The sequence below is a fragment of the Scyliorhinus torazame genome, chromosome 20, assembly GCF_047496885.1.
Source record: "Scyliorhinus torazame isolate Kashiwa2021f chromosome 20, sScyTor2.1, whole genome shotgun sequence".
Classification (NCBI taxonomy): Eukaryota; Metazoa; Chordata; class Chondrichthyes; order Carcharhiniformes; family Scyliorhinidae; genus Scyliorhinus; species Scyliorhinus torazame.
In genome coordinates this window covers 25,866,198-25,890,192 of record NC_092726.1, presented here as the reverse complement: position 1 = coordinate 25,890,192, position 23,995 = coordinate 25,866,198, and the positions used below count along the sequence as shown (strand labels likewise).

Sequence of the window (23,995 nt, the reverse complement as noted above, 5' to 3'; positions counted from 1 at the left end):
CTGGCATAGCCAGGATGGACTGAGTGGCTTCCAGGAGGTGGAGACTAGCCGACAGCTGTCAGATTGAGGATTTCGCCAGGTTGGGATGGGCCTAGACCTCACGGTTTTCCCGAGCCCGGAGCTGTCTCTCCTCAGGGTAGGAGTTGGATGTGGTTTAACACACAAACAGAAAAACGATCAAAGTTAGAGAAGGAAGACATCATACCGGTTCTGGAGCCTCCACCGGGTTCGAATGTAGCCTTTCCGAGACCATTTAAACTAGGGAAGATAGAGGTGTTATCGGTAAAGGTGTGGCAACATTGTCAACCCACAATCAACATCCTGGGGGTTACCATTGACCAGACACTGAACTGGACCCAGCCATATAAATACTGTGGCTACCAGCGCAGGTCAGAGGCTGGGAATCCTGCGGAGAGTAACTCACCTCCTGACTCCCCAAAGCCTGTCCACCATCGACAAGGCACAAGTCAGGAGTGTGATGGAATACTCCCCACTTGCCTGGATGAGCGCGGCTCCAATAACACTCAAGAAGCTCGACACCACCCAGGACAAAGCAGCCCCGCTTGATCGGCACCCCATCCTCAAACACTCACTCCCTCCACCACCGACGCACAGTGGCAGCCGTGTGTACCATCTACAAGATGCACTGCAGCAACTCGCCAAGGCTCCTTAGGCAGCACCTTCCAAACCCACGACCTCTACCATCTAGAAGGACAAGGCCAGCAGATACCTGGGTACCCCACCACCCGGAGGTTCCCCTCCCAGTCACCCACCACCCCGACTTGGAAATATATCGGCCGTTCCTTCACTGTCGCTGGGGCAAAATCCTGGAGCTCCCTCCCTAACAGCACTGTGGGTGTACCTACACCACACCGGTTCAAGATGGCGGCTCATCACCACCTCCTCGAGGGGCAGTTAGGAATGGGCAATAAATGCTGGCAAAGGGCGATGCCCACATACAGTTTGAGGAGGGTTTCAGCCCTGAAGGGATTCTTGCTGCTTTGTTACCGAGATATCACGCAGATAGACGCCATCTTGGTTGCTCTGTCCTTACCTCAGGCCAGAAGTCCTGGCTGAATCTTTCTTTCTCGATCATACTGTTGTTATGCAGCGACGTAGTGTGCACCTCTTTTCCCTGAACCTCCTTGTAGCTTTGAACTAGATGGAAGGAGGCGAGAGAGAGAGAGAGTTCAGTTCCTTATTCTCTAGAAGGACAGACACGTCACGAGGCTTCATTCTCCAGCTCTCCAGCTCACTCTCAACCACACAGGCAATTCTCACGTCATCCGTAAACCTTTCAACCATTCTCCCGACATTGAAATCAAAATGATTGTCTCCAGAGGGGTCCCAGCGGCGAATGACATTTTCCATTTGTGTCCTTGGAGGAGCATGCTCCTGGTCAGAGGTCTCGCACCATGGTTCCCGTTCGGTTTCAAACCATCTCGCAGTTTTCTCATTGTTACAATTCTAAAGCCTGGGGAGACACTGTAAGTGTGTGTGCGAGAGAGAGAGTGTGTTAGAGAGTGTGTGTGTGTGTGAGAGAGTGTGTGTGAGAGAGAGTATGTTAGAGAGTGTGTGTGTGTGTGTGTGAGAGAGTGTGTGTGTGAGAGAGAGTGTGTTAGAGAGTGTGTTAGAGAGTGTGTGTGTGTGTGAGTGAGAGAGAGTGTGTGTGAGTGAGTGTGTGTGTGAGAGAGAGTGTGTTAGAGAGTGTGTGTGTGTGTGTGCGAGAGTGTGTGTGAGAGTGTGTGTGTGTGTGTGTGAGAGAGTGTGTGTGAGAGTGTGTGTGTGAGTGTGTGAGAGAGTGTGTGTGAGTGTGTGAGAGAGAGTGTGTGTGAGAGAGAGAGTGTGTTAGAGTGTGTGTTAGAGAGTGTGTGTGTGTGTGTGTGTGAGAGAGTGTGTGTGAGTGTGTGTGTGAGAGAGAGTGTGTGTGAGTGTGTGTGAGTGTGTGTGTGAGAGAGAGTGTGTTAGAGAGTGTGTGTGTGTGAGAGAGTGTGTGTGAGTGAGAGTATGTTAGAGAGTGTGTGTGTGTGTGAGAGAGTGTGTGTGTGAGAGAGAGAGTGTGTTAGAGAGTGTGTTAGAGAGTGTGTGTGTGTGTGAGAGAGAGAGTGTGTGTGAGTGTGTGTGTGAGAGAGAGTGTGTTAGAGAGTGTGTGTGTGTGTGTGTGAGAGAGTGTGTGTGAGAGTGTGTGTGTGAGTGTGTGAGAGAGTGCGTGTGTGAGTGTGTGAGTGTGTGTGTGAGAGAGTGTGTGTGTGAGCGAGTGTGTGAGAGAGTGTGTGTGAGTGAGAGAGTGTGTGAGAGAGAGGGGTGTGCGAGAGGGAGTGTGTGAGAGTGTGTGAGAGAGTGTTTGAGAGAGAGTGTGTGTGTAAGAGTGTGTGTGTGTGAGAGTGTGTGTGTGTGTGAGAGAGGGGGCATGCGAGAGAGAGTGTGAGTGTGTGTGAGTGTGTGAGAGAGTGTGTGTGAGAGAGTGTGTGTGTGTGAGTGTGTGAGAGAGTGTGTGTGTGTGAGAGAGTGTGTGTGTGTGTGTGTGTGAGTGTGTGAGAGAGTGTGTGTGAGTGTGTGAGAGAGTGTGTGTGAGTGTGTGTGTGTGAGTGTGCGAGAGAGTGTGTGTGAGTGTGTGAGTGAGTGTGTGTGTGTGAGTGTGTGTGTGTGAGTGTGAGAGAGTGTGTGTGAGAGGGTGTGTGTGAGTGTGAGAGGGTGTGTGTGAGTGTGTGTGTGTGAGAGAGTGTGTGAGTGTGTGAGAGAGTGTGTGTGTGAGTGTGTGTGTGAGAGAGTGTGTGTGAGTGAGAGAGTGTGTGAGAGGGGTGTGCGAGAGGGAGTGTGTGAGAGTGTGTGAGCGAGAGTGTGTGTGTAAGAGTGTGTGTGAGAGAGTGTGTGTGTGAGAGTGTGTGTGTGTGTGAGAGAGAGAGGGGGCATGCGAGAGAGTGTGTGAGAGTGAGAGACAGAAAGAGAGGGAGGGAGAGACAGAGGGAGCAAGACAGAGAGAGAGAGATGGGGAAAGACAGAGAGCAAGAAAGAGAGAGAGAGGTGGGGCTCCTGACAGGGAGAGGGAGCATGAGGGAGAAACCGAGGGGGGGGAAGAGAGAGAGAGACAGAGTGGGTGTGAGCTGGAGAGTGAGGGAGAGAAAGATGGAAGGGAAGAATGAAATGAAAAATCGCTTATTTGCACAAGTAGGCTTCAAATGAAGTTACTGTGAAAAGCCCCTAGTCGCCACCTCCTGTTCGGGGAGGCTGTTACGGGAATCGAACGGGGAGGCTGTTACGGGAATCGAACCGTGCTGCTGATTTAGCCCAGTGTGCTAAACAGCCCCAGTAGAGAGGAGGAGGAGTGACAGAGGCAGCAAGAGATTCTGAGAGAGAGAATGAGATAGCAATAGACCAGAGAAAGAGTCACAGAGAGAGAGAGAGCGAGAGAGAGGGAAAGTGAGAGTGGACAGAGAGCGAGAGAGACACACACAGAGAACGAGAGGGAGACAGAGTGACAGAGAGAGCCAGAGACACAGAGAGTGGGGCCGAGATAGAGGCAGAGACATAGAGAGAGAGGCAGACAGAGCCAGAGAGAGGGCCAGATGCCGAGAACTCCTGCCTCTGCTGTTATGCGTTTTCCGACAACAGATTTGAAGATACGTCCAAAATCCCCCAGCATTCAGTGGGGTGGGAAGATCCCGCCAGCAGGAAGGGAGGGGGGGGGGGCGGTGGGGAGGGGGGGGGGGGCGGTGGGGAGGGCGGTGGGGAGGGGGGGGGGGGAACCCCCCAATGTGGAAACCCCCCCACCAGGGCGTGACAGGAAGTAACAGAGAGACAGAAAGTTTGGAAGCCATAGTAAAACTGTAAAAATTACCTTTAAAGTCAAACTGGTAAATGTCTTGAATCGATTGATGCAGAAAGTACATACTGCCCAGGGCCTGAGGGAATGGACAGGAGCAGGTTTGAAACATGGTAAGCTCAGTGGTACATGCACATTCAACCGGCCCGCTGGCATTTTAAGGATGACGTCAAGTTTGGACAGATAATCTCTCTGAGAATAATCCGTCCCTGTTTCTTCTCTTGGCCCACAAGCAGTGCTGGAAAGCCCTTAAAGAGCCCTCTTTGCCTCTTCCTATGCCCCCCCTCCGCCCCATCTGGGGATTCAGCCCCAGATGTGCCTCCGTGGTACCACCCACTGCCCTGAGGCAGCAGGTCAAGGGTCACTTCACAGACTTGAGGCTCCCAGCGCAGTAATGAGGGAGCGCTGCACTTTGACGAGCCCATATTCGGGCTTTCAGACGCCCGCCATTTGGAGATGGAGGCAGGGAGCGGTGTCTGGAGTTTAACCTCTGGGCAATGCAGGATTGGCCTTCAATTTGGCTCCAATCTCAAATCTCCGGCACCACCTATTAATGGCTCAGCACCACCTCCATCCAGACGCTTTGCCGCATCCCAGATGTTCGAACAGAGAACGATACAGCACAGGAACAGGCCCTTCGGCCCTCCAAGCCTGCGCCGATCTCATGTCCTATCTAGACCGACCACCTGTACCCATCTACTCCCAGTCTGTTCATGTGCCTATCCAGATAAGTCTGAAAGGTCGCTAACGTATCTGCCTCAACCGCCTCACTTGGCAGCGCATTCCAGGCCTCCACCACCCTCTGTGTAAAAAACATCCCCCGCACATCTCCACTGAACCTATCCCCCCCCCTCACCTTGAACTTGTGCCCCCTTGTAATTGTCATTTCCGCCCTGGGAAAAAGCCTTCAACTGTTCACCCTACGTATATGCCTCATAACTTCTATCAGGTCGCTCCTCAGCCTCCGTCTCTCTCGGGAGAACAATCCCAGTTCATTCAATCTCTCCTCATAGCGAATACCCTCCATACCAGGCAACAAACCTTTTCTGTACCCTCTCCAAAGCCTCCATGTCCTTCTGGTAGTGCAGTGACCAGAATTGGACACCGTATTCCAAATGTGGCCTAACCAACGTTCTATATAACTGTAACATAATTTGCGAGCTTTTATACTCGATACCCCGTCCTATGAAGGCAAGCATGCCATACGCTTTCTTTACCACCATTTCCCTCTGTGCTGCCACTTTTAAAGATCTGTGGACCCGCATGCCCAGATCTCTCTGTGTCTCTATGCTCCTGATGGTTTGCCATTTATTTTATACCTCCCACCTGAATTGAATCTCCCAAAATGTTGAAACCCTTCCCTCTTTCCCTCTGGACTCCACTCATAGATTCATAGAATTTACAGTGCAGAAGGAGGCCATTCGGCCCATCGAGTCTGCACCAGCCCTTACAAAGAGCACCCTGCTCAAGCCCACGTATCTACCCTATCCCCGTAACCCAGCAACCCCCACTTAACATTTATTTTGGACACTAAGGGCAATTGATCATGGCCAATCCACCTAACCTGCACGTCGCTGGACTTGTGGGAGGAAACCGGGGCACCCGGAGGAAACCCACGCAGACATGGGGAGGACGTGCAGACTCCGCACAGACAGTGACCCAAGCCGGGAATCGAACCTGGGACCCTGGAGCTGTGAAGCAACTGTGCTAACCATTGTGCTACCGTGTTGCCCAGTGCTAACCACTATGCTACCGTGTTGCGCTCTCTTCCAGTGCCTCCTCCCCTCCCCGCTGTCCGACACACCGTAGCTCGTCCAAGTACCCATTCGCCCATCGTTGTGCTTGCTGACAGGCACTGCCTGCTTGCCCCATCGGAGGTTCAGTTTGCAATACTAATTCATGTCCTGAGATCGCTTGGTATTCTCACAGCCCTACCTCTCCCCAGTCCCTCCCTATCTCCGCAAACACCTCCACGTTGGAATAAGACAGCGACTCATTTTAAAAATAAATTTACAGTATCCAATTCATTTTTTTCCAATGAAGGGGCAATTTATCGCGGCCAATCCACCTACCCTGCACATCTTTGGGTTGTGGGGGCGAAACCCACGCAGACACGGGGAGAATGTGCAAACTCCACACGGACAGTGACCCAGAGCCGGGATCGAACCCGGGACCTCGGCGCCGTGAGGCAGCAATGCTAACCCACTGCGCCACCGTGCTGTCCTTAGCGACTCATTTATAACCCCTAGCCAGCACAGTTAACTTGGATGGTCCCCAACATGATCAGTCACGTCTTGGACGATTTGCCACTGACGTACCCGACAGCACGTATGTTAAAATAAACAACCTCTCCTCCCGTCCAAGTCCCGTGCGGCAAATCGCTCGCCACATGAATCAAACATTCAGAGCGTGCGCAAATTTAATAAAAATTGGTGGGCTAAACAAGCAATAATGGCTCCAAATTACATTCTTATGTGGGGGGCGGGGAGATTGGAATCGGTAAGTGAGGTAAACACCGGCTAACTTGTACCAATCCCCAAAGTAAATGGGGAATCATTCCAAAATGCACACGGGACTCGAAATTAACGGAATATTCTTTCGGGGTACCCAATTTTTAATCGCTCCGAGCTCACCGTCACATCTAGATCGGTCTGCTCGTTGTATTAATGGGTTACACATGAAAGGATCGATAATTTAAATCTCCAGCTCAATTCATTGTGTTGAGAGCCAGATCCCAGAGCCAGGGATATGGGGGCCCTATGGTTTCCTCGGCCCCTATCTATCCCCTGACCCAATGCCGGGGAAGCAGGTTATCTGGCGGGCCCTCTCGTTGTGGGATCTTTGCTGCGTGCTAATTGGCATCTGTGTCACACATCACCTCAGGGAGTCATACAGCAACACGCTCTTTTACGTGCAGTCCGGAGCGACGGACAATGATGAGGGAGGCTCCAACTTGCTTTCCACCTCATGGGTGACCAGGAATCTCTCCTGCCCTCTCCCATCTACGATCGGCGTGCGCGGCGAGGATTTGATCCTCCACCTGTTTGGCCGCCTTTTTAACTAACACACCTTCCCTGGTTGTCGAGGTGGGCCTTGGGCCTCTGCGAGTCAGAATCGCTGTCCCCAAGGCCTCCTCACCGCTGTACGTCCTCCAATGGGTTTTGCCATTTGCCGGGTGGCGTACCCCTACCCAGCATGCAATGCGACACAAAGAGGCCATGATGGTTTCTCCTCAATGTCAAACCGCGATGGCTCCCGCCCGGGTCAAACCAAAACAGAGAGGCTTTGGAAATGACCAGAGGCAAGTCTCTCTCCGGAGTCAACTGAGATCATTGTTTTCCCCCGAAATTTGACAATCCGTTTGTTTGGATGGATCATAATCCTGTCAGCCATATGTTTCCCCAGCTCGCAGCCCTTTCTCTCTCTCTCTCTCCCTCCTCGAGTGCCAGCTCACCTTGGGGGGAATGTTCGCCCTGGGAGTCACCATCCCCAAATTAGCTAACTCCCAAGTTGAATTAGCCAATCATCAGATGGGGAGGAACCGATAGTTCTGAGTCGCTTTCCCCACGACCAATTGGAGGCGACTCCCCAACCAATCAGAGGCCAGTCCTCCTGTTGCTCTGGTCCGAAATTCGGGAATCTCGCTTTTGTCTCTTTCAGGAAAAATCTGCAGCTTGATCAATCTAGCAATCAGCGTGCCCTCTCTCCAACTCTCTTACTCATTTGGGTTTGACTCGTCCCAAAGGTCCCCCTGTAGCGCACAATGACTTACGCGAGACGAGAAGCGATGAAGTCGATCTAGGCTTTATTAAGCGAGACTTGTCCCCAGCAGCTCAGCAACAGAATGAGGCTGCGGGGAGAAGCTCGGGCTCTTATACTCCGCCTTCAGGGCGGAGCCAGAAGTCGGCAGATCCAACCAGGACCCGGGACCTGTCAGCCAATAGCCTCTCGGCTTCACAGGTACCTCATTACCCCTAATACATACCACCACACCCCCACATTACAATGGTGGCTAAGCTCCAGAAGTAAATCCAAGGCGAATAGAGACTTTGAGGCTGATCGGTGTTTGGGAAAAGGCAGCCTTTCTTTCCTCAGCTGGCTTCGAAAGGAAGGAAGTTCAATCGGAAATTGGCGCCTCACAGGCTGACTCCATCGTTACCAGAGGTAGCCAGGAGAAAGCCTGATTGCAATATTTTAAATCACTCTCCAACGATTTAGTTGGGAGCCTGGCAGTTGTGGGAGATGGTTTTGTGTGGGGGAGTGGTGAGATCGCAGAAAGCCCACAGAGTCAGCCATCCCGGGCCTACTCACAGTGAAATGGTCATGAGCGCTGAAATCCTGGTCAATGTATACCCGAACTCGGTTGTACTCTTTCATTTCGTTACTGGAAAGAATGTCGCTGTGGAGGAGAAAGACATAAACAGATCAGGTTGCAATTCAAGGCAACTGCGGGCAGGAGCCAAGGCATCGGGCCTACGACTGAGGCCTTTCAGCAAAGGCCTCACACCAAATAGAGCTCCCAATCCAAACGGCCAGTGTGCAGCATCCACCCCACATGCGGGACTCCCACATTAGGGATCCGCTTGAACCGCACTGACAGACAAAACTGGTTGACTTCGGACTGCTTTTCGTTGCCATGGTGACGCTGGGCCTCCAAGAGCATGTTGGGAGCGCTGAGCGTGACTTGGAGCCACCGCTCACAGACTGATGGAAATATGGGACCCCACACGCATGATCCAGGTCCTCAGGGCAAGAAAAGTGGTTGACAGACAAAACCGTGCTCCAGGAAACAATGAGGAACATGGCAGAGAATTCGCAAACAGTGAAGTTCCACTAACCGCAACATGGACATTCTGATATTGCAGCGCTCCCCCAGTACTGACGCTCTGACAGTGCAGCATTCCCTCAGTACTGACCCTCTGACAGTGCAGCACTCCCTCAGTACTGACCCTCTGACAGTGTGGCACTCCCCCAGTACTGACGCTCTGACAGTGCAGCATTCCCTCAGTACTGACCCTCTGACAGTGCAGCACTCCCTCAGTACTGACCCTCTGACAGTGCAGCACGCCCTCAGTACTGACCCTCTGATAGTGCAGCACTCCCTCAGTACAGACCCTCTGACAGTGCAGCACTCCCTCAGTACTGACCCTCTGACAGTGCAGCGCTACCTCAGTACTGACCCTCTGACAGTGCAGCTCTCCCTCAGTACTGACCCTCTGACAGTGCAGCGCTCCCTCAGTACTGATCCTCTGACAGTGCAGCACTCCCGCAGTACTGACCCTCTGACAGTGCAGCACTCCCTCAGTACTGACCCTCTGACAGTGCAACACTCCCTCAGTACTAATCCTCTGACAGTGCAGCACTCCCTCAGTACTGACCCTCTGACAGTGCAGCACTCCCTCAGTACTGACCCTCTGACAGTGCAACACTCCCTCAGTACTAATCCTCTGACAGTGCAGCACTCCCTCAGTACTGACCCTCTGACAGTGCAGCACTCCCTCAGTACTGACCCTCTGACAGTGCGGCACTCCCTCAGTACTGACCCTCCGACAGTGCGGCACTCTCTCAGTACTGACCCTCTGACAGTGCAGCACTCCCTCAGTACTGACCCTCTGACAGTGCAGCACTCCCTCAGTACTGATCCTCTGACAGTGCAGCACTCCCTCAGTACTGACGCTCTGACAGTGCAGCACTCCCTCAGTACTAATCCTCTGACAGTGCAGCACTCCCTCAGTACTGACCCTCTGACAGTGCAGCACTCCCTCAGTACTGACCCTCTGACAGTGCAGCACTCCCTCAGTACTGACCCTCTGACAGTGCAGCACTCCCTCAGTACTGACCCTCTGACAGTGCAGCACTCCCTCAGTACTGACCCTCTGACAGTGCAGCGCTCCCTCAGTACTGACCCTCTGACAGTGCAGCTCTCCCTCAGTACTGACCCTCTGACAGTGCAGCACTCCCTCAGTACTGACCCTCTGACAGTGCAGCACTCCCTCAGTACTGACCCTCTGACAGTGCAGCACTCCCTCAGTACTGACCCTCTGACAGTGCAGCACTCCCTCAGTACTGACCATCTGACAGTGCAGCATTCCCTCAGTACTGACCCTCTGACAGTGCAGCACTCCCTCAGTACTGACCCTCTGACAGTGCAGCGCTCCCTCAGTACTGACCCTCTGACAGTGCAGCACTCCCTCAGTACTGACCCTCTGACAGTGCAGCGCTCCCTCAGTACTGACCCTCTGACAGTGCAGCACTCCCTCAGTACTGACCCTCTGACAGTGCAGCGCTCCCTCAGTACTGACCCTCTGACAGTGCAGCTCTCCCTCAGTACTGACCCTCTGACAGTGCAGCACTCCCTCAGTACTGACCCTCTGACAGTGCAGCATTCCCTCAGTACTGACCCTCTGACAGTGCAGCACTCCCTCAGTACTGACCCTCTGACAGTGCAGCACTCCCTCAGTACTGACCCTCTGACAGTGCAGCACTCCCTCAGTACTGACCCTCTGACAGTGCAGCACTCCCTCAGTACTGACCCTCTGATAGTGCAGCACTCCCTCAGTACTGACCCTCTGACAGTGCAGCACTCCCTCAGTACTGACCCTCTGACAGTGCAGCACTCCCTCAGTACTGACCCTCTGATAGTGCAGCACTCCCTCAGTACTGACCCTCTGACAGTGCAGCGCTCCCTCAGTACTGACCCTCTGACAGTGCAGCTCTCCCTCAGTACTGACCCTTTGACAGTGCAGCGCTCCCTCAGTACTGACCCTCTGACAGTGCAGCACTCCCTCAGTACTGACCCTCTGACAGTGCAGCACTCCCTCAGTACTGACCCTCTGACAGTGCAGCACTCCCTCAGTACTGACCCTCTGACAGTGCAGCACTCCCTCAGTACTGACCCTCTGACAGTGCAGCACTCCCTCAGTACTGACCCTCTGACAGTGCAGCACTCCCTCAGTACTGACCCTCTCACAGTGCAGCACTCCCTCAGTACTGACCCTCTCACAGTGCAGCACTCCCTCAGTACTGACCCTCTGACAGTGCAGCACTCCCTCAGTACTGACCCTCTCACAGTGCGGCACTCCCTCAGTACTGACCCTCCGACAGTGCGGCACTCCCTCAGTACTGACCCTCTGACAGTGCAGCACTCCCTCAGTACTGACACTCTGACAGTGCAGCACTCCCTCAGTACTGATCCTCTGACAGTGCAGTACTCCCTCAGTACTGATGCTCTGACAGTGCAGCACTCCCTCAGTACTAATCCTCTGACAGTGCAGCACTCCCTCAGTACTGACCCTCTGACAGTGCAGCACTCCCTCAGTACTGACCCTCTGACAGTGCAGCACTCCCTCAGTACTGACCCTCTGACAGTGCAGCACTCCCTCAGTACTGACCCTCTGACAGTGCAGCGCTCCCTCAGTACTGACCTTCTGACAGTGCAGCTCTCCCTCAGTACTGACCCTCTGACAGTGCAGCGCTCCCTCAGTACTAACCCTCTGACAGTGCAGCACTCCCTCAGTACTGACCCTCTGACAGTGCAGCACTCCCTCAGTACTGACCCTCTGACAGTGCAGCACTCCCTCAGTACTGACCCTCTGACAGTGCAGCACTCCCTCAGTACTGACCCTCTGACAGTGCAGCACTCCCTCAGTACTGACCCTCTGACAGTGCAGTGCTCCCTCAGTACTGACCCTCTGACAGTGCAGCTCTCCCTCAGTACTGACCCTCTGACAGTGCAGCGCTCCCTCAGTACTGACCCTCTGACAGTGCAGCACTCCCGCAGTACTGACCCTCTGACAGTGCAGCACTCCCTCAGTACTGACCCTCTGACAGTGCAACACTCCCTCAGTACTAATCCTCTGACAGTGCAGCACTCCCTCAGTACTGACCCTCTGACAGTGCAGCACTCCCTCAGTACTGACCCTCTCACAGTGCGGCACTCCCTCAGTACTGACCCTCCGACAGTGCGGCACTCCCTCAGTACTGACCCTCTGACAGTGCAGCACTCCCTCAGTACTGACCCTCTGACAGTGCAGCACTCCCTCAGTACTGATCCTCTGACAGTGCAGCACTCCCTCAGTACTGACGCTCTGACAGTGCAGCACTCCCTCAGTACGAATCCTCTGACAGTGCAGCACTCCCTCAGTACTGACCCTCTGACAGTGCAGCACTCCCTCAGTACTGACCCTCTGACAGTGCAGCACCCCCTCAGTACTGACCCTCTGACAGTGCAGCACTCCCTCAGTACTGACCCTCTGACAGTGCAGCACTCCCTCAGTACTGACCCTCTGATAGTGCAGCACTCCCTCAGTACTGACCCTCTGACAGTGCGGCACTCCCTCAGTACTGACCCTCTGACAGTGCAGCGCTCCCTCAGTACTGACCCTCTGACAGTGCAGCACTCCCTCAGTACTGACCCTCTGACAGTGCAGCACTCCCTCAGTACTGACCCTCTGATAGTGCAGCGCTCCCTCAGTACTGACCCTCTGGCAGTGCAGCACTCCCTCAGTACTGACCCTCTGACAGTGCAGTGCTCCCTCAGTACTGACCCTCTGACAGTGCAGCTCTCCCTCAGTACTGACCCTCTGACAGTGCAGCACTCCCTCAGTACTGACACTCTGACAGTGCAGCACTCCCTCAGTACTGACCCTCTGACAGTGCAGCTCTCCCTCAGTACTGACCCTCTGACAGTGCAGCACTCCCTCAGTACTGACCCTCTGACAGTGCAGCATTCCCTCAGTACTGACCCTCTGACAGTGCAGCACTCCCTCAGTACAGACCCTCTGACAGTGCAGCGCTCCCTCAGTACTGACCCTCTGACAGTGCAGCACTCCCTCAGTACTGACCCTCTGACAGTGCAGCATTCCCTCAGTACTGACCCTCTGACAGTGCAGCACTCCCTCAGTACTGACCCTCTGACAGTGCAGCACCCCCTCAGTACTGACCCTCTGACAGTGCAGCACTCCCTCAGTACTGACCCTCTGACAGTGCAGCACTCCCTCAGTACTGACCCTCTGATAGTGCAGCACTCCCTCAGTACTGACCCTCTGACAGTGCGGCACTCCCTCAGTACTGACCCTCTGACAGTGCAGCGCTCCCTCAGTACTGACCCTCTGACAGTGCAGCACTCCCTCAGTACTGACCCTCTGACAGTGCAGCACTCCCTCAGTACTGACCCTCTGACAGTGCAACACTCCCTCAGTACTAATCCTCTGACAGTGCAGCACTCCCTCAGTACTGACCCTCTGACAGTGCAGCACTCCCTCAGTACTGACCCTCTGACAGTGCAGCACTCCCTCAGTACTGACCCTCTGACAGTGCAGCACTCCCTCAGTACTGACCCTCTGACAGTGCAGTGCTCCCTCAGTACTGACCCTCTGACAGTGCAGCTCTCCCTCAGTACTGACCCTCTGACAGTGCAGCGCTCCCTCAGTACTGACCCTCTGACAGTGCAGCACTCCCGCAGTACTGACCCTCTGACAGTGCAGCACTCCCTCAGTACTGACCCTCTGACAGTGCAACACTCCCTCAGTACTAATCCTCTGACAGTGCAGCACTCCCTCAGTACTGACCCTCTGACAGTGCAGCACTCCCTCAGTACTGACCCTCTCACAGTGCGGCACTCCCTCAGTACTGACCCTCCGACAGTGCGGCACTCCCTCAGTACTGACCCTCTGACAGTGCAGCACTCCCTCAGTACTGACCCTCTGACAGTGCAGCACTCCCTCAGTACTGATCACTCTGACAGTGCAGCACTCCCTCAGTACTGACGCTCTGACAGTGCAGCACTCCCTCAGTACGAATCCTCTGACAGTGCAGCACTCCCTCAGTACTGACCCTCTGACAGTGCAGCACTCCCTCAGTACTGACCCTCTGACAGTGCAGCACTCCCTCAGTACTGACCCTCTGATAGTGCAGCGCTCCCTCAGTACTGACCCTCTGGCAGTGCAGCACTCCCTCAGTACTGACCCTCTGGCAGTGCAGCGCTCCCTCAGTACTGACCCTCTGACAGTGCAGCTCTCCCTCAGTACTGACCCTCTGACAGTGCAGCACTCCCTCAGTACTGACACTCTGACAGTGCAGCACTCCCTCAGTACTGACCCTCTGACAGTGCAGCTCTCCCTCAGTACTGACCCTCTGACAGTGCAGCACTCCCTCAGTACTGACCCTCTGACAGTGCAGCATTCCCTCAGTACTGACCCTCTGACAGTGCAGCACTCCCTCAGTACAGACCCTCTGACAGTGCAGCGCTCCCTCAGTACTGACCCTCTGACAGTGCAGCACTCCCTCAGTACTGACCCTCTGACAGTGCAGCATTCCCTCAGTACTGACCCTCTGACAGTGCAGCACTCCCTCAGTACTGACCCTCTGACAGTGCAGCACCCCCTCAGTACTGACCCTCTGACAGTGCAGCACTCCCTCAGTACTGACCCTCTGACAGTGCAGCACTCCCTCAGTACTGACCCTCTGATAGTGCAGCACTCCCCCAGTACTGACCCTCTGACAGTGCGGCACTCCCTCAGTACTGACCCTCTGACAGTGCAGCGCTCCCTCAGTACTGACCCTCTGACAGTGCAGCACTCCCTCAGTACTGACCCTCTGACAGTGCAGCACTCCCTCAGTACTGACCCTCTGACAGTGCAACACTCCCTCAGTACTAATCCTCTGACAGTGCAGCACTCCCTCAGTACTGACCCTCTGACAGTGCAGCACTCCCTCAGTACTGACCCTCTCACAGTGCGGCACTCCCTCAGTACTGACCCTCCGACAGTGCGGCACTCCCTCAGTACTGACCCTCTGACAGTGCAGCACTCCCTCAGTACTGACCCTCTGACAGTGCAGCACTCCCTCAGTACTGATCCTCTGACAGTGCAGCACTCCCTCAGTACTGACGCTCTGACAGTGCAGCACTCCCTCAGTACGAATCCTCTGACAGTGCAGCACTCCCTCAGTACTGACCCTCTGACAGTGCAGCACTCCCTCAGTACTGACCCTCTGACAGTGCAGCACTCCCTCAGTACTGACCCTCTGATAGTGCAGCGCTCCCTCAGTACTGACCCTCTGGCAGTGCAGCACTCCCTCAGTACTGACCCTCTGACAGTGCAGCGCTCCCTCAGTACTGACCCTCTGACATTGCAGCTCTCCCTCAGTACTGACCCTCTGACAGTGCAGCACTCCCTCAGTACTGACACTCTGACAGTGCAGCACTCCCTCAGTACTGACCCTCTGACAGTGCAGCTCTCCCTCAGTACTGACCCTCTGACAGTGCAGCACTCCCTCAGTACTGACCCTCTGACAGTGCAGCATTCCCTCAGTACTGACCCTCTGACAGTGCAGCACTCCCTCAGTACAGACCCTCTGACAGTGCAGCGCTCCCTCAGTACTGACCCTCTGACAGTGCAGCACTCCCTCAGTACTGACCCTCTGACAGTGCAGCATTCCCTCAGTACTGACCCTCTGACAGTGCAGCACTCCCTCAGTACTGACCCTCTGACAGTGCAGCACCCCTTCAGTACTGACCCTCTGACAGTGCAGCACTCCCTCAGTACTGACCCTCTGACAGTGCAGCACTCCCTCAGTACTGACCCTCTGATAGTGCAGCACTCCCTCAGTACTGACCCTCTGACAGTGCGGCACTCCCTCAGTACTGACCCTCTGACAGTGCAGCGCTCCCTCAGTACTGACCCTCTGACAGTGCAGCACTCCCTCAGTACTGACCCTCTGACAGTGCAGCACTCCCTCAGTACTAATCCTCTGACAGTGCAGCACTCCCTCAGTACTGACCCTCTGACAGTGCAGCACTCCCTCAGTACTGACCCTCTCACAGTGCGGCACTCCCTCAGTACTGACCCTCCGACAGTGCGGCACTCCCTCAGTACTGACCCTCTGACAGTGCAGCACTCCCTCAGTACTGACCCTCTGACAGTGCAGCACTCCCTCAGTACTGATCCTCTGACAGTGCAGCACTCCCTCAGTACTGATGCTCTGACAGTGCAGCACTCCCTCAGTACTAATCCTCTGACAGTGCGGCACTCCCTCAGTACTGACCCTCTGATAGTGCAGCACTCCCTCAGTACTGACCCTCTGACAGTGCAGCACTCACTCAGTACTGACCCTCTGACAGTGCAGCACTCCCTCAGTACTGATCCACTGACAGTGCGGCACTCCCTCAGTACTAACCCTCTGACAGTGCGGCACTCCCTCAGTACTGACCCTCTGACAGTGCAGCACTCCCTCAGTACTGACCCTCTGACAGTGCAGCATTCCCTCAGTACTGACCCTCTGACAGTGCAGCACTCCCTCAGTACTGACCCTCTGACAGTGCAGCTCTCCCTCAGTACTGACCCTCTGACAGTTCAGCAGTCCTGAAGTGTTGGGTACTCTGCTACACAGACGAACTAACACGGTTGCGAATGGTACAACGCAGTTTTATTTCAAACATCTATTTACACTGTTAAACTGTTTACTGAGGTTCGATCATGACCTTTGATTCTGTGGACCTATTCCTAATTCTATCTTCTAGTGGCACTCAGCATATGGTGGATGTCTGAGTGGCTCGTAATGTGCTCTGTGCCCTGAGCCATCTCCTGCTCGAGTGCCCAGAAAGTGTTGTGTTCCCTGTTTTGTACTGTGAATGCTCTTGCCTGTGATTGGCTGTTGTGTTGTGTGTGTTGATTGGTCCGTTGATCTGTCCATCAGTATGTATGTATGTATGTGCTATGATGTTTACCTGACTATCATGACAACTCCCTCAGTAATGACCCTCTGACAATGCAGTGCTCCCTCAATACTGACTGTGTGTGTGTATGTGTGCGTGTGTGTGCCTGTCACAGGCAATTCCTCTGCCCTGCTAACTGTTTTCTGACCTCAATATCTTTCTCAACAATTGTTAGCGATTAACACAGCTTCCTGCGCGAATTCAGCCGTTAGCAGGGGAGGAACCACCGAGATTGCAACAAGAACCACAAGAGAGAGAGAGAGAGAGAGAGAGTGAGAGAGAGAGAGAGGGGAGGGGTGGGGGAACCAGTGGGGGTGGGGGGGGATTCCGAACCGTCCGATTTCCCCACCCTCTGGCACGTGCCACAGCGTCACATGCACCGCGTGGGACGCAGTGAAGGAGCATGGGATTGAATAGCGCGACATGCGGCCTATTCTGCAGCACCAATGTCAGTTCACGTTTAACCCCCACTTTATTATTTCAACGTTACTCGCCCTGGCAACCGACATCCAGCAATTCCGCCCCCCCCCCCCCCACCCCTCCCCTGCCCCTTCCCTCACCCACCAGGGCAGAGTGAGATGGAATCTACTCACGCTACAAACTTGTTGACGTGTACCATGCCCGTCTCGTAGTCCTTCCCTCCGATCTCCTGGCAATGAAGGGCGATAAAGTGAGGCGTGTACTTTTTCACAACCTGCTGGCACACGAGAGTGAGTGAGAGAGAGAGGGAGAGAGAGAGAGGGAGAGAAAGAGAGGGGGAGAGAGAGCGAGAGAGAGACACATCCATACTCGTTCACTGCAGCTCCTGAAGGATTGGATTTGGATTAATTTATTGTCACGTGTACCGAGGTGCAGTGAAAAGCATTGTTCCGCGTACAGTCCAGGCAGGTGTAAACGCAGACACAGGCATCGGGTGAAGCATACGGAGTATAGTGCTACTCAGCAGAGGTGTGTGGAGAGATCAGTTCAGTCCATAAGAGGCTCATTTAGGAGTCTGCTAACAGCGAGGAAGAAGCTGTTTTTGAATCGTGTTCTCCGACTTTTGTATCTCCTGCCCGCTGGAAGAGTTTGGAAGAGTGAATAAGCCGGGTGGGAGGGGTCTTTGATTATGCTGCCCGCTTTCCCCAGGCAGTGGGAGGTGTAGACAGAGGCAATGGATGGGAGGCGGGTTCATGTGATGGACTGGGCGGTGTTCAGAACTCTCGAGAACAACTAGGCCTCTCCCTTCCCAATCAAGATGGAGGAGTTGATCAAAAATCGCCAATTTTGACCCATATCCCGTTTGTTTCCTCCTCTCCCCCACCCCCCCCCCCCCCCGCCCCCTACTCGATTGAACCTCTTAGCCTCTCTCACCTCCGCGAAGGCACTCTTTATAAAACCGACCCCTTTGACCAACTGGGAAAATTGTTCTCCTTGTGGGGCAGGCAAGTGTGGCGAACGCTCGAGTTAAGACCAGGGGTGTAGGCCCGATTTTGCAGATTTCGTCTTGTGAAGGGGAGGGGGGGGAGGGGGGACACGGAAACCCGGTTTCACTCACTCACCTGGTAAAATTCCTGAAGCCAGATTATTTGCAAACCTTCCAGCTGAGAAAACAAAATAGGGCAAAGAAATCAAACTTATTTCCTGAACGGCCAGTTAGATTCTGTCCAGTCGATGCCAATGAAAAAGCAGCAACTCCACATTTGCACAGTGAGAAATCCCTAGCTGCCAACGGAGGCCGGGGACAGGTAGTGTAGTAGTAGGCTTCCGGCCTAGTCAGCTACTACGACAGTTAGAGAATTTGAATAAAAAAATGTCAGAGGTGAGAAGCCGGTATTATTAAAAGCAATCATCAACAATTGAGGAAACATGCCGTTCTTATCCAATTCGAGCCTACTTCTCCCGCACCAGTCTTACAACTCTTGAATGCTGTCTGAAGTGGCATTGGCAAGCCACTTAGTTAAGAGCAGCTACGGATGGGTAATAAATGTCTAACCTTGCGTGCCTGAGATGCAAAATTTTAAAAATGTTTCGAGGGGCTTGAGCAGCCTCGAGTGCGGCACATCTTGGGTCCAATTCTGGGGGAAAAACACTTTAAGGATGACCCCAAAGCTCTACTGGAGCTTTGATAGAACTCTGAAGAGTAACTATCAGTGACCGGCACAAGAATAGGGGGTCCCGCGAGGAGGTTGGGCGTGGGCCTCCGCCAGTCTGCGGGTAGAGGTGAAAGGTGAAAGTTCACCTGAGGTGTTGGAGCACGGCAACGCTGGCGTCCAGCGGGCAGGAAGCAGCTGCTCTCTTGATATTGCGGCAGGGTTGGCGCAGTGCCAAGTGTGCCCGCCTAGGGGAAAACCCGTCGAGCGGACTCCCAGGAGGGTCAGCGCGAGAGGCATTGTTCATTTTGAACTCCGCCCGTCCAAGCCTTGCCGAGCCTGGTGTCCTCCCCCCCTTCCTCCGCCAAGCATCAAACCCCCCCCCCCCCCCCTCCCAGGCCCAGTGCCCCCGCCAAACCCATCAACCCCAGGGAGGGTTTCGTAAACGTTTTCTTCTCACCCAGGGCATTAAGCTCCATGACCGCCCCCCCCCCCCCCCCCGGGATACCGGCACTGAGTCAGGTGACCAAAGGCGCCGCCAAAGGGGGTAGCTCTACAGATTCACCACCCTCTGGCTGATGAAATTCCTCCTCATCTCTGTTTTAAAGGATCGGCCCTTCAGTCTGAGATGGTATCCTCTGGTTCTAGTTTTTCCTACAAGTGGAAGCATTCGCTCTACATCCACTCTATCCAGGCCTCGCAGTATCCTGTAAGTTTCAATAAGGCCCCCCCTCATCCTTCCAAACTCCAACGTGTACAGGCCCAGAGTCCTCAACCGTTCCTCATATGACAAGCCCTTCATTCCAGGGATCATTCTTGTGAACCTCCTCAGGTCCCTTTCCAAGGCCAGCACATCCTTCCTTAGATACGGGGCCCAAAACTGCTCACAATAACTCCAAATGGGGTCTGACCAGAGCCTTATACAGCCTCAGAAGTACATCCCTGCTCTTGTATTCTAGCCCTCTCGACATGAATGCTAAAAGCAGCCCCCCCCCCCATTTAAATCGCTCCGCCATTGGCGGCTGTGCCTTCAGCTGCCTTAAGGCCTCAAGCTCCAGAATTCCCTCCCTCAACCTCCCTGCCCTCTTGACCTCTCTTTCACCCTTTAAGGCACTCATTAAAACCTATGTCTTTGACGGAGATTTTGGTCACCTGACCTGATATCTCTTTATGTGGGTCGGTGCCATATTTTGTTCTGTACCATCCCTGACGATGGAGTCATTTTCAACGAAGCCAGGAATCAACTTGCAGACAAGGCCGGCTTCAGATTTGCATGTTTCCTGAGCAGGCCTCGATTCAGTAACTAAGGGAGCAAAGCAGACATGGCCACACTCACACACGCCCTTATCACATTACCCAAACACACAGGAAGGTGACAATCTGTATATGTGCACCATCGCTATTGTCAGTCCTGCCATCGCCATGGTTCCTTCCTCTTTTCATAACTTCCTATCAATACTTTACCTGCCTTTTAGCGAATTTACATGCAGGAATTATTTCTATTCACAATCAGAAACAAATGATTAACTGAGGCTGGAGTCCGAGGCCTAAACCTTTTCGGATTCAAAACATTACCACCACACAAATTTACGTACGTTTGAAACACTGATATGTGTCGTAAGCCCCTCGCAATTCTTCCCTTCTGAAAAACTGATCTTAATCTCGCGTCTATATTCGTGAAATTGAACATTTTGTTTACCAATTACTTCACATCCAGGTGCCCCTGCTCACTGGCCTCTCTGCTAAAGGCAGTAGGCCCGTCCCTACCCCCTCCCTCCAGGCCTCTCTATTAAACCTGTCCCCAGCCTCCTCTGATCCAAGGAGGACAACCGCCCCCAGCCTGCCCAATCTTCCCTCGGAGCTGCGTTTTTTTGTTTCCCGATCCTTGGGTGGCAACATAGAATAGAATCATAGAATCGTAGAATTTACAGTGCAGAAGGAGGCCATTTGGCCCATCGAGTCTGCACCGGCCCTTGAAAAGAGCACCCCACTTAAGCCCATACTTCCACCCTATCCCCGTAACCCAGTAACCCCACCTAACCTTTTTTTGGACACTAAAAGGGCAATTTACCATGGCCAATTATTAAATTGACAGAAATCTCGTCTCGGCCCACGGAAGCCTAAGATCTTCCTTCAAAAGCGCCGTCGTTGTCGCTCGCGTGCCGATGCCATTGAGGCTTCTGGGCCTGGACCTGCGTAAGAGGTTAGACTGAGGGATGCCTCGAAGGCCCCCTCAGTCCACTAATGGTCAATGGAACCAACTTTGAGAACCATTGCTCTAAAAGTGTGTGGGGGGTGGGGTGGGGGGGGGGGGTGGTGAGGGATGTGGAAAGGGAGGGGTGAAGGGTCAAGAAGGTATCGTTGGGTACCTCACTCATGGTAAGGCGAAGGCATTGACGCACAGGACGATGGAATGAGCACCCTGTACAAATCCTCTTTTGAACCGATCGTGTAGAGTTGACTGTCTCGCAGATCGCGCAAACCGCAACCGGAGAGTGTGAACAAGCAAAGACATTGGCATCGCCTTTCACACGTCAACCAAGTTCGGAAGGTTCTTTGCGGCCAGCACTGACAGTCCTGACGTCTTGTGGTCAGTCTTCCGAAGTGGGGTGGGGGGAGGGGGGCGGGGTGTTCCCAATACTTTGACCACAGCGACGGCCAAGGGACGGCCGATATATTTGCAAGTCAGGACGGTATGTGGGGCTTGGAGGGGAACCTCCAAGTGTGGGGGGGGTTCCCCATGTGTGTCTGCTGTCCTCGTCCTTCTGGATGGGCGAGGCCGCGGGTTTGGAAGGTGTTTCTCGTAGGTGGCACGCATCTTACTCTGAGTCGGTGGGGGAGGGAGCGTTTAAGGGAGGTGGTGGACGGGGGGGTGCTGGGAAAGTGGGGTTAAGGCGGCAATCAGCGAGAATCTACGGCGACGAGCTAGGAAGAATTGATTTTTATAAAAAAACAGCGACGCCTCACGTAGTCGAATAGTTCGCCGGCGACCTGCGCTGTGGAGAACGGCCATGAGGGCAAGCAGCGGAGGCGGTTTGGGCCTCGGGAATGTGCCCCAATGACTCCACCCCCCCCCCCCCCCCCGCCCAAAAGCCCTCGACGTTCAGGAGTGTGGGTGAGTAAATTCGGGGCAGGCTTTGAGAGCAGAATCGGGCCTGGTTGTGAAATGGCTCAGCTCAGTCCGGCCTGCTTTCGCTCAGAGAGCGAGCAACCAGGAGGAAAGGAGGGTAAGGCAAACCTTAACAAGCTTGTGTTTGTGGAATGTCCCCCCCCCCCCACCCTCTCTACCCCAGGGCTTCCCAGAACATCATTCACAACCAATCAAACACTTTTGAAGCCTTGGGCTCGATCGCGTCCAGTGTTACGACACCCTGCGTTGGTGCGTGATCAATTCCAGTCCCACAGGCCCCGAAGACACCGCACAAGTAAAACAACCAATAATTCTTCGAAGAAATTCCCAAAGTCTTTGACTCTTGGCTGCCCAGCAATTACAGTCACCATCAGCCCAGGAAGACACTCAAACGTCTGCAGTTGGGCTCGAACCGGCAACCTGCGGGAGAGTCCGTGCGTAGGCGGCCCTCCAGCACTGGTTCCAACTCGCCCCAGCAGCACCCCCCCCCCACCCCGCCCATAACCCTGCCAATCCTGCCTGTGCAATGACCTCCGCTGGGAGAGATGCGGTCGGCGTCGCGATGCCCCTGCAGTCGAATAGCGCCACGTATCCCTCCCTTGCCCGCGCAGCATAGCCGTGCCCCCTTTCAGAAGATGAGGGGAGAGAGAGAGGGGTGGAATAATCACCCTACCTGAGGGCATAGCGAGGGCAATTAACCTAAGCCCCCCCCCCCCTCACCACCAAACCTCCCTCTCGATTTTCACCCCACAGAGAAGACGCAGAGGGCTAGTGAGGGTTCGCCCTGGGGGCGCAGGGGGAGGGAAAGATGTGGTAGGTGACAGGTAACTGGTGCAGAGCCTGGCTCTGGGAGGAGAGAGGTGAGAGGGTGGGTTAAATCCCAAGCGCAAGTGTAAGTCGCCCCAACCCCCGCCAACGCTCACACACACACACACACACAAAGTGAAGCAAACAATTCTAGCGTGTTGCCACAGGAGCAATGAGTAACTCACATCATCGAACAGTGAGCCAACGTTGGCTGTAAGCAGTAGGACATCCATTTGCAAAAAGACTTTGAGCTGTTGAGGATTGGAGCTGACCACAGAGATCCCCGGCCTTCATATACAGCCTCCCTCCCCCGCCTCTAATCTCTTTCATGGATCGTCGGAACTCCCTCAGGAATGCAACCTCGCGGACTGTGAAGCAACGGGAATTCCAATCTCTCTCTCTTTCTTTCGCTCTCTCTCTCTCTCTCGTTGTTTTCCGCCCTTTCGATCTCAACCTGCTCCACCGCTCCTCCCTCTTTCTCTCTCTGCCACTGTTTAAAACTCTCGCCGACTTCCTGTGCAACCCTGCCTCGGCCCTGTCGAAGGCCCCTCCCCTCTCACTCGGCCCGCCTTTCTCAAGAGGAAATTGAGGAGCTGTCAAACGCTGGCTGTCTAAAACCCAAGGGGGTATCTCGAGAAAGATCTGCTTTGCACAGGGTCGGGTCGGAAAGAAAAACGTAAATAGATATTTGCAAGGCGTAACTGTAAGGTGAAGCCACCACAGTCGATTAGCACCCCCCCACCCACCCACCCCCTCGACAAGTCTCACGATTGATTTTTTTCAGTCAAGCTAGCAGAAAACGGCAGTATAAAAATAGTTAAGCCTTGCTAAAACTATACAAGGCGCTAGTTAGATCACACCTGGAATACCCTGAACAGTTTTGGCCCCCTCCCGATCTAAGGAAAGATAGACGGGCATTGGAGGCAGTGTGGAGAAGGTTCACTCGGTTGTTCCCGGGTAGGGAGGGATTTTATGAGGAGAGGTTGAGTAGGCCGGGCCTGTTCCCAATGGAGTTTAGAAGACTGAGAGGCGACCTTATTGAGACATAGAGGATTCTGGGAGGGATTGACAGGGTCGATGCTGAGAGGCTGTTTCCCCTTGTGGGAGAGTCTAGGACCAGAGGGCAGAATCTCAGAGTAAGGGGTCGTCCATTTGAGACAGAGATGAGGAGGAATTTCTTCTCTCAGAGGGGAGTGAATCTGTGGAATTCTTTACCGCAGAGAGCTGCAGAGGCTGGGTCGTTATGGTCAAGGCCGAGACAGATTTTTAATCGGTAAGGGGAATCGAGGGGTTAGGATGGGAAAGTGGAGTTGAGGATTATCACATCAGGTTCGTCATGATCGCATTGAATGGCGGAGCAGACTCGATGGGCCGAATGGCTCCTAAGTCTTATGGTCTAATTTTGACCGGGACACTTGACCGTGGGGTGGGGGGAGAGATGTGGTGCG

At 54.0% G+C, this 23,995-nt stretch overlaps 1 protein-coding gene across 2 annotated transcripts in view; it reads right to left on the bottom strand.

Moving 5' to 3' along the window:
• The window catches only part of LOC140396998 (inositol polyphosphate-5-phosphatase A-like), a 46,683-nt gene extending 23,601 nt beyond the window's left edge, over positions 1 to 23,082 (bottom strand). For both annotated transcript variants that reach the window (XM_072486020.1, XM_072486021.1), the window contains exons 1-7: positions 22,733 to 23,082; positions 18,080 to 18,121; positions 17,132 to 17,232; positions 8,135 to 8,222; positions 3,839 to 3,902; positions 1,055 to 1,158; positions 206 to 258 (exon numbers count right to left, since the gene is read on the bottom strand). In XM_072486020.1, coding sequence (XP_072342121.1) covers positions 206 to 258; positions 1,055 to 1,158; positions 3,839 to 3,902; positions 8,135 to 8,222; positions 17,132 to 17,232; positions 18,080 to 18,121; positions 22,733 to 22,780 — 500 coding nt within the window. In that variant the 5' untranslated portion in view covers positions 22,781 to 23,082. The remainder of the gene's footprint in view (positions 1 to 205; positions 259 to 1,054; positions 1,159 to 3,838; positions 3,903 to 8,134; positions 8,223 to 17,131; positions 17,233 to 18,079; positions 18,122 to 22,732) is intronic.
• Between the last annotated feature and the right edge of the window lie 913 nt (positions 23,083 to 23,995).